The sequence below is a fragment of the Pteronotus mesoamericanus genome, unplaced genomic scaffold, assembly GCF_021234165.1.
Source record: "Pteronotus mesoamericanus isolate MK-2021 breed Mesoamerican mustached bat unplaced genomic scaffold, CSHL_Meso_final contig_27, whole genome shotgun sequence".
Classification (NCBI taxonomy): domain Eukaryota; kingdom Metazoa; phylum Chordata; class Mammalia; order Chiroptera; family Mormoopidae; genus Pteronotus; species Pteronotus mesoamericanus.
In genome coordinates, this window is record NW_026555115.1 from 25,446,448 (window position 1) to 25,464,192 (window position 17,745).

General features: G+C 38.4%; 1 protein-coding gene across 2 annotated transcripts in view; it reads left to right on the forward strand.

Moving 5' to 3' along the window:
• The window catches only part of HSPBAP1 (HSPB1 associated protein 1), a 52,502-nt gene that overhangs the window by 22,513 nt on the left and 12,244 nt on the right, over positions 1-17,745 (forward strand). For both annotated transcript variants that reach the window (XM_054575208.1, XM_054575209.1), the window contains 2 exons: positions 10,015-10,151; positions 12,290-12,461. In XM_054575208.1, the coding sequence (XP_054431183.1) occupies positions 10,015-10,151; positions 12,290-12,461 (309 nt within the window). The remainder of the gene's footprint in view (positions 1-10,014; positions 10,152-12,289; positions 12,462-17,745) is intronic.

Here is a 17,745-nt window from a genome sequence, read left to right on the forward strand (position 1 = left end):
TGTGTTGACGTAATTGCCAGCAGAGTTTGCAAGCTACGATATCCTCTTTCCTTATAAGTGTTTTCTACTTCAAACTGCCAATTTATTTTCTGGGGTGATTTTGCAGATTGCCTGCTCTGGTTTCTGTGTTAGTCTTAGGCCTAGGGCACAAATGGGAGTAGACCCAAGAAGCTGTTAGGAAGACTTGGCCCTGCCCACAGTCAGGCAAGGCTGCAGAGTCCTTTATCCTGCCCCTTTTCTTTGCGGAGAGCAGTCTTTCGCCAACACTGCAGGCTCTTAACCACCGCTCTGTCCTGCCGGTCACCACCACCCTTCTCTGGACTTCCTTCTCACATAGGCGGATAGTCCTTGGACTTCTGAGTGGTTTTTTTCTCAGCCTGTATTTTTCTTTTTCACTTTGAGTCAAGATGTAGATGCTGATATTTATGTAATTACTATGATACAATTGTTAATACTTTGTAGCTTCCCTTTATTAAGTTGTTTAAATGTTTACTTAATTTTTGCTTTCTTTTAAAAATGAAAAATATATCACCTGCTTCATAATTGGTAGTTGAGGGTATATTTTTATTTTCATAACCATCAAAGAAATGCATCAGTTTTCAAAACATTCAGTAAATGCGTTCTGAATCGAAAGTCTATTACCAGATCTATTCTTTACTGATTTTTAAATAATAATTTTGAAGTAATTTTTTTTTTCTTCCAACCTTAATTGTTACTGCTTTATGGATCTTTAACCCTGGACCTTTTAGATATCACAGTTAACTTTTAGAGTATCTTACTATATTTCTTATACGCCCCACCCACCCTGTAGATCAAATTAATGCTTTTTTACTCCATACCATACATACTTCAGGCAAATCATTGTGTAATACTAATATTTACCAAGTACTTTCTTATACTTTGTGCTTTTCTAAGTGTTTTACATTTATAATCATAACAGTAACCCTGTGATTTAATAATTATCCCTATTTTATGAAAAATGAGGCACAGAGCAGTTAAGTAAAACTCCTTTGAAAACACACCACTAAGAAAAGAGTAACTCAAGCAGCAGTCTGCCCTCCCAGCTTTAGCTACTGCACAGTATGCCTCCAGATGGTATAAATAAACTCAATTCTGTGGGGACTCTACAGCTAGAATTAAAGAATTCCATTTATGCTGAGTCTAGGCTCACTCTGCCTTGGATGGCTCTCTAACCTGACCCATCAGTTGTCTGTCTCAGCCCAGGCATAACAGCACTGGGCATACACGTGTCCAGTCCATTAGGCGTGGATATAGAAGCAGTCTTTTGGTAATGTGCTGGAATTCTAATTAAGCCCTATAAAATCTGATCTTTTTACCTGCATAAGTTTTTTGTCAGCTCACATTATGGTGATTAATGCTGTGGATTAGAACAGGCAAATCTGTGAACAACCAAGTCCATTTAGATTTTATTATTTTTTGGCTCAGTTTTCTGAGTACCAAGTCTTCTTACATCAGGTACCAAAGTTGTTGTCATTCTTTTACCACTATAATTCATTCAGGCACTAAGTCTTACTGTTGTTTCAAGTATTCTGTTGTCTGTCATAAAATGGTGGGTAGTTAAACATTAAAACTGGTGAATTTGCAAAGTACTTATTAATTCATTTTAAATAAATCCTTGTGAACATAAGTAACATTTTTAATGAAAGTAACTATATTTTAAGTTTTTTCAAAAGTTCTGAGAGGAATGGTACTGTTTCACATTTTTGTAAGTCTTTTTAATATCTGGCTTATTAGAAGACAGCTGGAGTCTAGTATCTGCTTCTTCATTCAGTCTGTTATAATTTGTTGGTGTATTTGAAGTATACGAAGATTATCTTGCCTCACTCACATGAAACTGAAAAAGAGTTTTTTAGCAGCCTTTTTAGATAGTTGTGGATTTCTTTTAATACTCCACCAAACTTGACAAGGGGTAGTTTCTTAAAAGGTTCGTTTGTTGCATTATAGTGTCTGAACCCACAATCAACAAGCTCTTGGTACTTTCACAATAAAATCCATTGGTATCTGGCATGGAATCGGGCTTTTGTAATACCTTTCATCAGCTATTTGGAAAACATTGGTTTATTGGGTTATATAGATCTTCCAACTACTGATACACTTCCATATGCTTCATTATTTTTTAAAAAGTGACAATTTTCCAATATCATCACCATTCTCATCAGAAAGTCTTTTTAAGTATTAGGAAGCTTTCAGGCTCATGCATTTTAGGATACAAGTCTCCAAAATCATTTTCATTCTGTTCAGAATATTTTCTTTTTATTTTTTAAATGTTAAGATTTTATTTACAAAGCTTTTTTGTTGTACAGAAAGGAAAAATGCTTTCTCGGTGTAAGTGGCAGAGGGAGATGGTTGACTCACTCACCAATCACAGCTGTCTACACTACAGCAAGGGTCTTATTTGAAAACTGAACAACACACAATTTTGTTGGTTTGTAGTCCCCAAAATTTGTGGTGAATTTCGGTCATGGGGAGCATGGGGCGCAGGCGCTCCTGGATCTGAGGATTACTGTCCAGAACCAGCTGAGGAGGGAGCAGGGGCTCTCCTGCAGAGCCCATCCCAGGGTTGTCATGGATGCGGGGAATAAACACGAGTCATCGCAAACACTTCTTTGTTTGCCAAGAGAGGGGACATGGCTCTTCCCTCTAGGGGAGAGAAGGCTCTGAACCCCCATGTCCAAAGCCTTTTATTGAGAACCGTATGCACAGGGGTATACAGCAAAGCTCATCAATCAATGTCAAAAGGCAGAAAACAGATCAATGGATAACAATTGTAGGAACACAAGAGATCTGCCTCAGGTTAGGGGCTATGAATAATGTAAATCTCCTTCCCAGCATGAGCCGCTTATCATCACTTTTGTGGGAAGAACAAAGCTTGCTTAGAGGAGCTTACTTCTAGGCCTGACTGTCCCCAGGAATCACCTGATCCAGTTTAGGGCTGGACCTGCCTTTAGTATTTCAAACCTGAGCCAGGTGGGCAGGGCTGGGCCACTGAGAGATGAGGAGACTTCTTTCAGGTAGAATGAGGACTCTGGCCACGTCCAAGCCAAGCTGAGGGGTGCGGGCCTTTTTGCCCTTTCTCTGTGTCCCCCAAGTCCTTGTCTGCTGCCCATACCGGCTAATGTCATCTTGGGTCTTCTCTCCTCCTCAGAGAACTTACCTGTCATCTACAACTGACCATCACAGGGCCAAGCAAGGTGATGTGAGGGAGGCAGGGCCTGCACCCCTGCCAGGGGGACAGATTTGTCTCCTCAACGGCTTGTTTTCCCAAGGTTTCCTTGATTATTTCCAGCCTTGTGGCCCTCTCGCCTATCGGTGAGGCCACAGTCCCTGAAACCAGATGGTATTTCCCAACAAATTTCCAAAAGGAACTAAATGGAGGAGGGCAGAATGCTGTTCAAAATATTTTCTAATTTCCCTTGACAAGGGAAAATATTCTAAGACTTTTAGGTTATTTAGAAGTATAATGTTTAATTTCTAAATATTTGGGGATTTTCTAGCTCCCTTTCTGTTATTGATTTCTAATCTAATTCCATTATAATCAGAGAATATACTTTGTATGATTTCACTCCTTTTAAGTTTATTTTTTCATGGCCCAGAATATGGTCAGTTTTGATAAATATTCCAGGTGTATTTAAAAATAATGTATATTCTGTTGTTGTGTGTTATAAATATCAGGTAAGTCAAGTTGATTGTTCAAGTCTCCTGTATCCTGACTTATCTTCTGTACACTTGTTCTATTCTTTAGCGAAAGTTATTGAAATTTCCCAACTATAATTGTATATTTCTTTCTCAGTTTAGGTTGGTCAGTTTTAGTTTTATATATTTTGAAACTATTAGGTTCATGCACATTTAGAATTATTATGTCCTCTTAATGGATTGATCTTTTATCTAGAAGAAATAACCATCTCTCACGGTTCTTCCTTGTTTTAATATCTACTTTGTCTGAAGTCAACTTTGTGTGATTTGCCTTTAGATTAGTGTTAGCATGAAAAAGGAGTACTTAATATATGATTCTACTTATATAAAATTGTAGAACTTGCAAATAAATTGACTAGAAAATAGATTACAAGTTGCCTGAGAAGAGGGAGTAGGGAGAGTTGGGTTACAAAGGATCATAGGGGAACTTTTAGACATGATCAAAATGTTTCTCATTTTGATTTTAGTAATGGTTTCTCAGGTACATACATATGTAAAAATTCACCAAATTGTACACACTATATATGCTGTTTATTGTATATCAATTATATCTCAATAAGCTGTTTAAAAAAAAAGGAATGCAATACCCTTTGGTTCCACTATCTTGACAGCAGTTTTATTCACCATTGTTTTTGTGCCCTCAGAAAAAATATCAACACAGTGAAATAGGCAAATAACATCTTAGTAGTAATATGAAAATAATTTTAACCTTACATATCCCCTGAAAGGATCTCAGGGATGCCCAGGGGGGTCTATGGGCCACTTTGAGAACCTCCAGTTTTGACTCTTCCTCTAATTATTTCTAAAACAGTTTCTTATGAAAAAACATTTCAAATCATGTTCCAGATTAAACACTGAAATATGTTAATCATGTTCACAAACACTTCATGACTTAAAATTGTGTAAGGAAGCCTGGCCAGGGAGCTCAGTTAGTTAGAGCGTCATCTGGATACACCAAGGTTGCAGGTTTGGTAACCCTGGTCATGGCACATACAAGAGTCAACCAGCGAATGCATCCATAAGTGGAACAGATTGATGTCTCTCTCTCTCTCAAAATCAATAATTACAGATTTTTTTAATTCTTAAAAAAAAAAAAAAGGATAGCATTCAAGACTTTCCCCAACATGACCAATGCGACCTTTCTCCTCTGTAAGTCCTTGTCTGGTCTCCTCCCTGAGTGCTGGACCACTATTTCTCTCTCACCTCCTGGCCTTTGCTCATGCTCTTCTCAATTTCTGCCTATTGAAATTCTACTTCCTAGGGCCTGGCTCAGATTCAGCCTTGGCTATGAAGTCTTCTCAACCACTTGTACGCACATCCATTCATCCCCAGCCTTCATTCCTCTGTGTTTTATTTGGGTTGTTATATAAATGGTATCTGACATAGAATTCCTCTAACAATAGTAAGCTCTTTGGGAATGTGGACTATGATTCATAACTTTGTATTCCCCGAAAGTGCTAACGTGATTCTGAATGTAGTAGTCCCCCTAATCCACTGGGGATGTGTCCCAAGACCCCCAATAAATGCCTGAAACTGCAGATAATACTGAACCCTATATATACTATGTGTTTTCTTTTCCTAACCATACACACCTATGATAAAGTTTAATTTATAATTAAGGCACAGTAAAAAATTAACTAAAAGTAAAATAGAATAATTATAACAGTATACTGTATATAAAAGTTATATACAGTATAACTTTGTTGTAATAAAAGTTATGTGAATGGCTTTGGAGCCACCATTAGGTAAAATAAAGGTTACTTGAACACAAGCATTGAACACAGTCAGTCTAATAACCCAGAAAGGCCACTGAGTGTCTAAATGCTAATAGCATATACAGCAAGGATACACTGGACAAAGGGATGACTCACGTTCTGGGCAGGATGGACCTGGACTGTGTGAGGTTTCATCGCGCGGCTTACGAGGGTGCACAATTTAAAACACATGAATTGTTTGTTTTCAGAATTTTCCATTTACTATATTTGGACTACAGAAAACGAAACTGCATATAAAGGGGGGTGGGACCACTGTACATAGTAAGCCATTGAATGATTATGTAAATACATATCTTTTTCTACTCTTATTTCTTGTTTTGATATTTCTTTGGTCTTTAGGGCCTTTCAGAGAATGTTCTAACATAAACCCCTAGCTTCACCCTAGTCAAATTTTTTGTGTCTTCTAGTTAATCAGTTGTAGTATTTGTCCTTCTTGATTAAGAAATTGTTAGCATTCCTCTGCCTTCTACTACTATTATAAGTTTTTATTTATAGCCTCTCCTTAAAGTTTCTATGTATTAACCCCTTTCTTCCACAAATTAAATTCATCTACTGATAAATTTGGAATATATATACTGTTAAGTACACTGGCAAATATGCTGATATGATTGGAAAATATCCAGTGGCCAGAATTATGATTTTGACACCTAACTGACTTTCATGTATGGCAAATGAAATTAATTAGTCTCACTATTTTTTAGTTAAATATGATATCATTGACTAATCTAAGTAAAGCATGTATTTAGGACATTTTGTTCTTACCCAAGAAAGGTAGGGAATTTGCAACATTATCATGTAAAACAGTTTTTTCTCTTTTTAGGTAAGAATGGCAGGTATTACTTTTTATAATTTGCAGTGAGCATCATCATAATTGAAGCTATTAAGAATCAACATATAGCGCACCCTGGCTAGTGTGGCTCAGTAGATTGAGCACCAGCCTTCAAGGTTAGCAGTTGGATTCCCAGTCAGGGCGCATGCCTGGATTGCTGGCCAGGTCCCCAGTTAGAGGCGTTCAAAAGGCAACCAATTGATATTTCTCTCAAACATCGATGTTTCTCTCTCTCCCTTCCCTCCCTCTAAAAATTAATGAAAAATTTTAAAAAATCAACTCAAGCAAAAGGGATTTTATCCCAAGAATGTTTTTTCAGGTAGATTCTATTTCTATGTTGTGATTGAGGTTGGCTACTCAGAGTCAGGAACCTTGTTAAATCACCTGGAAGCAGAATCCCAAAACATAACACATGGAAGATTAGTTCTCCCTAACCCGTCTTGGACTTTATAACATAGTTACGAGAGTATGTTGAAATTGAATCCAGTGGTTTAGTAATGATCAAAGGTGTTTACCCAAGCCTACCTGTTTTCTGTTTATGTGACTTAATTTTCCTAGGAAAAAAAAGAGCCTTAAATGCATGTACACTTAACTTGTAATGGCCTTTTAAAGGTTGTTTGAAATTTAAATCAAAGTATTCTTTATAAGTTTTACATAATATTTATAGTTAATATCATTTTAAAATTTCATTCTTATTTTTTTTATCAATATTAGGTTTTTTTCTTTTTTCTTTAGATTTAAGTTCATTATGGAATTACATGTAATCAGTTTTCCTATATGTATTTATGATCTAGGCCTGGAGAAAAATAGAAGACAACTTTTAATGTGACAGACTCAAGTTAACCATGATTACAAGTTGCCCAAATAGCATGAAATAGATAAAAAAACAAAGCCTTTTGAGTTGATGGTTTCTCAAAGCCTCAGTTCAGTATGAGCTATTGTAAGCTTAGTTAACCTGCTTGATCTTAGATTTCTTATCTGTAAAACAGGAATGAAAATAATAATGTATATGTGAAAACATTTAAATATTTTACCAAGTAATATATTGTCTTCTAGAACTAAACAACTTAAGAATTATTTTTGGTGATTGGTTTACATGGTAGGCAAAAAAAGCCATCCTTCTCTATTATAAGCATCTTACTAGTTTTTCTTAAGTTCTCTGGTTAAAACTATAAAATTATGGAAGATTTGGTTACTTGTACAACTTTTTTTAAGTGCTGTTTGATTCTGCAACAATTATTTAACTTGTTAATTGGGGCAGTTTTAGGAGATGCTAGAGATAAAAATAGACTTAGTTACCTAGATCAGTGACTGAGCGGTTTTTTAGCATTTGTTTTGTTCCCTGTGTTAGGTGTTTGACATGCCAACTTGAATGAAGTTGGGACGCCATGGGACTTGAATGTTGAGTGCAGAAGCTAAACCTTAAGATAGAAGAATATAAAATGTTCTGTTAGAGTTCAGTACTGTTTCTGACATTTTATCAGTTAAATGTTGTAATAGTTTTAGAATATTATATATGATCAAGAATATTAAATGAAGCCTATACATTTTCTTGAATTTTATTTATTACAACCAAATTTTTAGAGTCCCTTGTTTTGGTTAAAGTGTTGGGGGACATTTTTAATTAAGCAATTTTAAAACCTTATCCTTATTGTTTCAAAGTATTGTGATAACAGAAAATAGGTCTGTGGTTGCTAGAGGACTGAGGATGGAGGGAGGCAGACTGACTACATGGGACTAAGAGGGAACTTTTTGGAAGGGAAAGAGGAGAGGGAAGGAAGGAAAAGGAGAAGGCATGACAATTTTTCAGATAATTTAAGACTGCAGTTTTTGGCATAAGAGAAAATAAACTTGTCTATCAGTAAAAAACAAGTCTAGGATCTTCTGAAAGTTACAAGAAAGCAGTGTTAACTAGACATTTGGTTGTTTTTTTAAGAGGTAGTGTTGGAATAGAATTTTCTTTATGTAGGTGATTTTTAAAGACTTTTCCAATGCTTGAGGTAAATGTGAGAATCAACTCCAGGGTGGGTCACCCCATCAGCCACCTAGGTTGGTTTCACTGATGTCGCAGCTTAACGGGGTCACTTGCTTTTAGCAAGACTTAAGGCAGATTCCTTCTGCGCCCCTATTTCAGACATTTGGCTGCCTGTAAGTAGCTGAATTCAATTGGCAGGAAAGGCCCAACTCTCAAATGCTGTCTATTTTCTGACAAATTTACTTTGATTCACTCTCTCTCCGCAGCCCCACCACCACCCTTGCTTCATCCTTTGGTTTTCCCAGACAATTTACTGCTGAAATTTAGGTAGTTTAGGTCACCTTGATCTAATCATCCCAAAATAATTTTCCTTTTTTTAGTCATTATTGTGTTAGATAGAAAATCAGGGAAGCCTCTTGTCAGTTTCTCATATAGTAACCCCACCTCTCTACACACACACACACACACACCCCCACCCTGTAGAAAATACTTTTTTCTGATTCTTTCTGAAGCAGTGCTGTAAAACAGAATTTCTCACCTGTGGTCAGTCTCTCGACTCCCTCAAAGTATATATATGTGAAATTTTGTGTGTGTGCGTGCATTTCTTGGTGGAAAAGGGGTGTTGGCATTCATTAGATTCCCAAAGGAGTGTATTTAGAAGATTAAGAATTACTTAAACCAACAAATCAGAGTTTTCTTAGCTAAGATAAATCCCTATTTTTTTGTTTTTATACAGCATGTCTTTCAGCTGCCTTTAGTTAAATTCCAGACTGAGATGTGGTGAACAAAGACCAGGTTAATTGGAAGCCTTCCCTAAGCCCCCTGTTTGAGACTAGGAGTCCTTCTTCTGTTATCTCAGAGCAGCCTCTGCTCACTTCTGTCAGAGTATTTGCTACATTATAGTGATAGGGTCCATTTATGGGACTATCTCCCTTTATTAGATTTGAAGAGTGGGCCTGGATTGTATTAATTTTTGTATTCCAAACATTGGGTATCATACCAGCTACGTGGTAGATGCTTAAAAATGTTCTGACCTGAACCATTTACCCATAGTCGGCCAACAGATTCCTCGTTTCTTCCCAAGCAGCCAGTGTTTTGAGCACTTACCCTGAGCCAGGTATAATTTTAGGCATTGGAAATACAACGGTAAACACACTGCGTGGCATTTATGGGCTATATCCAGAGGACAAATGATTTTTGCCACTCCCTAGAGCTGCTACCTGTGAACATCCGCATTTAAAATGGTGCTCATCTTGCAAAAACTCCCCCTTTTATAGCAGACATTAGTTATATGCACATGTTCTGCTATTTTCATCACTCAGAACAAAAATGGAAATGCTTTTTCTAGTCATCCTCTAAACGATCTATTAAATGTCTCCCCAAAATATTATTTTTCTGAATACTGCTGTTAATAGTTTATCTCTAAAAATAGAAAATATGGATTGAAGGTACTGATAAAAGAAGTGTCAACATTTAGAACCATGTTCTGCACATAGAAGTGCAGAAGTTTTTTTGTTTTGTTTTTTTAAACTCAATAGGAAAAAATTCATGATTAAAAAATTAATAAAGCAAAACCTTCATGCCTGGTTCAGTAGTTTGCTCTTTTCTAGCTTATACATATTTTTAATTCCGTGGATTTGGGTTTATGTCAAACTAACTATGCAGCACTGCCATAAAGAGGAATTGATTCTTGATGGACTATAACTTTATTTTTGAAACAGGATGTGATATGGTCTGACTTTGGGTTTTGTGGAAGAAATGGACGGGAGAGTACATTGTGGATTGGCTCCCTGGGGGCTCATACGCCCTGCCATCTGGACTCCTACGGTTGCAATTTAGTGTTCCAGGTACAAGGAAGGTACTACACATGCCTGTGCACGAGAGAGTGTGTGTGTGTGTCTGTGTGTGTTGCACAGGAGGAGGAATCAGGAGGCAGTGGGTCCGCAAGCTCTCGTCCCAGTTCTATCCTGTCATCCTGCCTCATGACCAGTGCAGATCTCTTGACCTCTGGTTGTTTCCTCCTTTGTGAAGTGAAGGGAACAGTCTAAATGGTGGTTTTCATGTGAGTCTCAGCCATGTTCAGGATTGCCTTCAGAAAGCTGATCATGGAATTCCAGGATTTCACTCATAATTCAGCTGGACAGCTCTCTGCTTAGCTCTTTTACATAAGAGGTTGTGTAGTTTTCAAACTTTTATTTGAAAGCAGGAGCACCCTTTCTTCATACCTGAATAAGTAAGAGCAGAGCAGTTTTGTTGAAAGGAAGAGGCAGGCTTTGCTGCTACTCCAGGCCCCCGAGGGGATGCCAGGGATCCTGGTTTGAGAACTGCTGGACCAGAACCTCATCTTTCACTCCAAATTTTAGTTTGTGCCTATCTGTAGACACAATGCAGTATTTTTTTTTTTTTAACTTTAGGTCAGTTTTGTATCCTCAACTATCTGTGGACCCTAAGAGATAGAAGGGCTAAGTCAGGTAATACTTTCAATAACTACTTCTAGGAGTTATGTAAAAATTTAAGTGTTTCCGCCATTTGGAAGCTGTACTCCAGCTGTTGTATATGCAGCCATATTTTCCCCTAATTAATGATATACCCTGGTTTCTTCTCCTGGCCTCAGGGAATTTACAGGCAGCACAGAAAGAAAAGCAAAAATGGTCATGAGGGTCTTGACTCCCAAGCAAATGCCGCGTATTCTCTGTGTTCTTTCAGCTTGCAGAACCATGAGAAGTTTTTTGAGCGGGGGATGACATGATTGACTACATTTTCTGATAAACAAAAGAAGGATGCATATATATTACATTTTAAGCCAAGCAAATTGTGTGGGATGGTTATCATTATGGCTCTTCCTTTGGGAAACAAGCTATGGTGCAGAGGTAGCAGCTGGGACCTGGAAAGGTCAGGGGATGTGTGACCAACTCTGGCTCTGCCTCTATCCATTGCCCAGTGAACAACCCAAGCAAAGTGCTGGGTCCCCCCTTCTACTACTTGGAAAGTAAAATTGACTCATGATCTAGGAGTCCTTCCAACTCCTAACATTGGAAACATACTAAATACCAAAAATTTTTCTAAACCAGTCTTAGATGTAGTAGAATGGAGCAGCTTTATCATCTCTAAGGCAAAATAAAACTTTAGTGTATTAATTCTTAGTTTGAAAATAGCAGCCCGCTGCTTCCCAGTCTGAAAGGACATGACAGCCCCACTGTAAGTGCTTTGTGGGGCTGTCATGTCCTTTCACTAGTGGGCTCAGGGCTTCAGGCTTTTCTCAGAACTAGGTCTTTTTCTCTCTGTTTCTTTGCTTCCCCTTCAGTGTATTTCTGTCAGTGTCTCTTCCTTTTTGACACTTCTCCCTGCTTTGCCTCCCCTGTCCTCCCTGTATTGGCTCGAAGTATGCATGTGTCTGGTGTTTTGTAAGTTAAAATTTATCACCTCCATTTTTCAAAAATTTTTAAAGTGAAACATCTTAACAGTTTACTCTTTGAAAATTTCTGTATTATACTACTTTTTAGTTATGGGGCCTCATTTATGCATTTCTCTTCCTTAATGAATTAACAAATGTTTAATGTAAGGAATTTACAACCCAAACAGTAAGAAGTGTGGAGACTATTTGGTGGGTAGAACTACGGTTGGTTGCTCTGGATAATATATGAATACAGATACTTGAAAGGGTGGGGATTATTCTGGGTAGCTCTAGAATCAGGGGTAGAAACAATTTATGAGAACTTTGATTTTCAATAAGAATTATCTTTCAAACTAGATCCTGTCCCAGCAAAGAGGCTGCCTCAGGGCATCATGAGATACCCTTAGGAGCTGCCCTGGGCACCAGGCTTTAGCAGAGGAGATTCCAGCACTTTCTGAAAGGCAGGCCAGGAGACCACAGACATTGCTCCTTTGTTCATTTATGGAGTAAATGAAAGGGGTAAAAACAAACACTTTGCTGCCTTCTTACGTGTTTTGTCTCAAGTTCAGAGTACTAATGTGTATCTTATTTTTTTAAATTAGGAAAAGATGGCATCTCTTTCCTCCTGAAGATACTCCTTTCCTATATCCAACTAGAATCCCTTATGAAGAATCTAGCGTGTTTAGTAAAATCAATGTCGTCAATCCTGATTTAAAACGTTTTCCTCAGTTCCAGAAAGCTCGAAGACATGTGGTTACACTGAGCCCAGGACAGGTAATGGGGGCTTTAAAACCTTGATGGCCTGTCCGAGGACACCCTAGCTGTAACTTCTCTTGAGTCCTTAAGCCACGTGCCTCTCCCTTTCCTCCCCTCCTTCCAATACAAATAAGAATGGTTTCTTCCCTGGTGCTCTGCTGTTGGAAGGTAGCTTTTCCACTTAAAGGCTTCATTCACATATACACTTCTCTGCTTCTCAGTTCTTAGAAAGTTGGGATCAGGGAACACAGCTCCTCCTACTGGTAAAGAGGAGAACAGACTGTGGAGAAGACAGCTCTGGAACATTTATTCACAATCAATATCTGTTCAACTGTGCTAGAACCCAGACACATATACCCAAGTTGTAATGCATCTAGGTAGTGGGTCAACAGACATAGAATGAGCAGAAAATTATTTGCTTCTAAGCAAGAATGGATGTTGCTTTCATAACTGTCTCTCAAACATTTTCAAAGGTATTGTACCCAGTAGGGAAAATCACCTTTACAACACTGGCACTTGCTGTCTCATGTTTTATTGCCCATTTGAAAGGTGTTCTTAGTCTTTTACAGAGAGTTTATTCCCTCAGCTATCCTCCTCCCTGCCTGTTTCCCTTCCTCCTCTCCGCTCTCACTGGCTCCCTTCCTGCTTCCTTCCTACTTGAGTACTCCAACTCAAACAGTCTGACCTGACCAGGTTGCCTCAACCCGTTGGCAGTTACTCCCCTTTACCTGTCCTCCCCTCCCCCTGGCAACCACTGACCTGTTTTCTTTCTCTATAGATTTATCTATTCTGGACATTTCACATAAGTGCAGTTATACACTATATAAGTTTTTGTGGTTGGCTTCTGTCACTTAGAATAATGTTTTTAAGGTTCATCCATGCTGCAGAATGTTATCAGTACTTCATTTTTTTATGGCTGAATATATTCCATTGTATGGAGATACATTTTGTTTATCCATTAATCAGATGATGGACATTTGGGTTGTTTACACTGTGGGGCTATGATAAATAAGGCTGCTGTGAACAGTTGTTCACAAGTTGTTGTACAAACATGTTTTTAGTTCTCTTGGGTATGTATTTAAGAGTGGAATTGCTGGGTCATTTAGTAACTCTATGTTTAACTTTTTGGTGAATTACCAAACTTTTCCACAGCAACTGCACATTTTACTTTCCTGCCAGCAATGTACAAGGGTTCCAATTTCTCCACATCCTCACCAACACTTGTTATTTCCCTTCACTATTATTGTTGTTGTTATAAACATTTTTCTTTAATTTTAATATACAAATTTGAATGAGTATTTGTCCTATCAGTTTTTCTTACCTCCTGCTTGTTCCTTAATCTGCCTCAAACCAGCTCACTTGCTCTCAGTACTTCTACTGAAAGTATCCTCAGCAATAGGATATTCATGACCTCCTAATGATGAAATCCAGTGGTGGTTTTTAGTGTCCCATTCCACTAAAGGAGCTCTCTTCCCATCTCCCAGCTTCACTCTATCCATAGAAAGTGCCAGCAGTTTACTAAATCTGGAGCCTAAAAGCTTCAGGTCATCTCCATGTGCTCTACCCAGCCTTCCATAAGAAATCTCATACTGAGTTTGGACAAGTACAGTCCTCCTTGACTCTTCCTGTGGCTTTTGTCTACTATACCTTCCAGCTTTGATCCTAACATTTTATAATTGAGCTATTGCAAGAATCTCTTGACCTTCCCAGACTCTCCCATAGTGTCACTATTGTAACCATCCACCTACACAAAGTTTCTCAGCAACTCATAATGCCAGTAGGATGAAATCCAGATTCTGTATTCTGATTGCAGAGCCCCCCACCCCACATACCCTGACATAACTAATTCTCCTACCTTTCTCTCAAGACCTGCTTGCTGTGCCTCAGCAGTCCCATCTCCCTTTTCTATGCCACATCTCCCTCCTGCTATGCCCTCCTTCTTTGCTCTCTAAATTTCTCTACCAATCCAGATTCAAATCACACTCTCTCCGTCCAGGTGCCCCTGACGTTAGTTCCTGTCTGCTTCTCCCATCTTTGACGTTCTCTTATAATAATGTACACTCATCTAATTTATCACTTGTGTAATGCCACCTTTCTACTTACTACTATTTCACTGGCTAGATTTTAGACTGTAGGGAGACAGAAACTATGTCCTATATTTTTACCTATGCCCTTTCTCAGAATGCATACAACTATTTTGATATGGAAAGGAGGAAATATTAGAATCTCAGAATCCTTTACTAAGATTTAATGTAAACAGAGAAAGTCTGAGTTAAGGAGAGTAGAGACTGGAGAAGCTGACAGTATCCTTTATAGAACATATGAATTTGTCATTACAAGAAGAAATAAGAGAGAGAGAGGAATCAAGATGGCGGAGTAGTGAGTGGAAGTTACACTGACCTCCTCCCAGGACCAACCTGGAATGACAACTAAATTGTGGAGAAATCACCTGGAACAAACAACTGAACAATAGCAAGAGAGGAGCCTTGTAACCTCAGAGACAGAAGAATCGGCTTTAGCGCAATCTGACTGGTAAGGAGTGCGGTACAGACCTGAGAAGGTGGGCAGGGCCCCCACGGACAGCAGCACCAGAAGGATATTGAAACGGCCAGTTGGATCCCCCTGAGAAGAGCAGGGTCTAAACCAAAAGCGGGGATCTCTAGCCCACAGCACCAGATCCCAAAAAGTACCCAGAAAACAGCCAGCTGCAAAAAGCAGCAGGGTCACTCTCTGCCAGAGACAGGCAGCTGGAGACGCAAAGAACCATTTAAAGGGCCTACACAAAATTTTTATTTGCAGCCACTTACCCTGGTCTCCGTCAAAGGTGGGGGGCAGAGTGGGCTAGAAATGCCTGAGGAGAGACTGGGGAAGGAGGCTTTGGGGAGAGAACTGAGAGAATAGCCGGCAGGATCTCGGTGCTGACTCATCCCCCATACGGCAACAGCATGAAAGGACCCAATAACCCTGCCCCCAGGAGGGACTCTGCCCCGCCCTGAGCTGTCTAAGGTGGCCTGCTGAGTGCAGAGAGAATAGATCAATGGCTGAAGGACACAGTCACAAACAGTAGATTACCGGAAGTCTCGAACAGACTGCCTGAGGCCAGACAGGATCAACATCTGACATCCTCAGAGGCAAATCCAGAAAGTAAACACAGCGGTCTCCAACCATAGAAGTTCACACCACAAAGTCAGGAAATCAAGACAGATCAATTTAAGAAGCAGAAGCAAAAGAGGAGTCTCACAAATAATGGAAAGACAAAGAAATAACCCCCACTTGAAGGGAAAGGAATTCCCAAAAAGAGAACTAAATGAAATAGAAGCAAGTAAATTATCAGATACTGAGTTCCAAACAACGGCTCTAAGGAAGTTCAGTGAGCTCAGAGAGAATTACAGAAAACTACAGGGAAACTACAAGGAACTTACTGCAAACTATATCTGCATGAAAAAGGACATAGGAACTATCAATAAGAGACAAGAGGAAATGAAGAATACAGTTTCTGAATTGAAGAACACAGTAGAAGGAATCAAAAGCAGGCTAGATGAAGCTGAGGTCCGAATCAGTGAGCTGGAGGATAAGGTAGAAAAAAGCTCCCAGAAAGAGCAAGAAAATGAAGAGAGACTGAAAAAGAATGAAGAAGCATTGAGGGAAATGCAGGACAACCTGAAACGTAATAATATCCATATAATAGGGATACCAGAAAGAGAAGAGGATAGGAAGGGATAGAGAACCTGTTTGAAAAAGTGATGATGGAAAACTTCCTTAATTGGAGGAGAGAATAAGTCACACAAGTCCAGGAAGCACAGAGGAGCCCAGTGAGGCCCACTCCAAGACACATCATCATTAAAATGGCAGATATCAAAGACAACCAGGGAATCCTAAAGGAAGCAAGGGAGAAAGAGGTAGTAATAACATACAAGGGAGCCCCAATACAGCTAGCAGCTGACTTCTTAACAAAAACCCTGCAAGCCAGAAAGGAGTGGCAAGAAATATTCCAAGTCATGAAAAGCAAAAGCCTGCAACCAAGACTGCTCTACCCAGCAAAACTCTCAATTTAAATGGAAGGTGAAATAAGGAGTTTCCCAGACAAAAGGAGGCTAAAAGAATACACCTCCACCAAACCAGCACTGCAAAATATGCTAAAGGGACTGTTTTAAGATGAAAAACTTTCTGTGAATACCCAGTTCTTTTCAGATTTGCCAATACTTGATATTACCAATATTTTTAATACTCATTAACCTGATTGTGACAATGTTATTTTAATTGTTCCTTTATTATTTGTTGAAACTAAACCTGTTTTAGTATATTTCTTGCCTATTTCTGTTATTTTTTTAAAAAAAGCTTTAAATAACTTCGGTATTCTTTATCCATTTATTGATTAAGGGTTTGTAGAACTTTCTCAAAACAGAAAAAAAAAAACCCTATTAACCATGTTTTAGATGTGTTGCAGATACTTTTTTATTCTATTCCTTGTCCTTTAACTTTTTTTATATGTATATTACTATACAGTTAAATGTTTAATATAGTCATATGGTCAATATTTACTTTATAGCTTCTGGGTTTGAATATTTTACTTCATGTCATGAAAAATATTGGTTCTATTTTCTTCTAAAACTCCTTAGATTCTACATATTGATTTTTAAGTCACCTGAACATATCTTGTATAATGTGTGAAATAGGTCTCTATATTTGTTTTATTTCAAGTAATAGTGGTCCATGCACCTTATTTGTTGAATAAACCTTATTTTACCCATTGACTTGAAATATCAAGTTAATCATATATTGTTGTACAGGTATATACATTTGCCTCTGGAATGTTCATTATATACTTCATTGATCTACTTGATTATTTCTGTGCTGGTGTCATGTTGGTTTAATTGCTGAGACTTTATAGGAGTTTTAAATTTTTTAAATATTTTCTAATTAACTTTGGCATTTAAAAAAATAAAATCAATCTGTATTTAAGAAAGAAAGAGAGATGGAACTGCTTCCTTTTGTGATAACATGGATGGAATGGAGAATATTACGCTAAGTTGATGAAAGACAAATACCATATGATCTCACCTATAAGTAGACTCTATTCAACAAAATAAACTAATGAACAAAATAAACCACAGGCATGGAAACATGGACCAGACTGAAAGTGACCAGAGGGGATGGGGAAAGAGGACAGTGGTGGGAAGAAGAGGAAGGGACTAGACAAAGAACATGTATGAATGACCCATGGACATGGACAACAGAGTGGGAACTGACTGTGGGAGTGGGATGGTGGAGGAGGGTAAAGAGGGAAAAATTGAGACTGGTA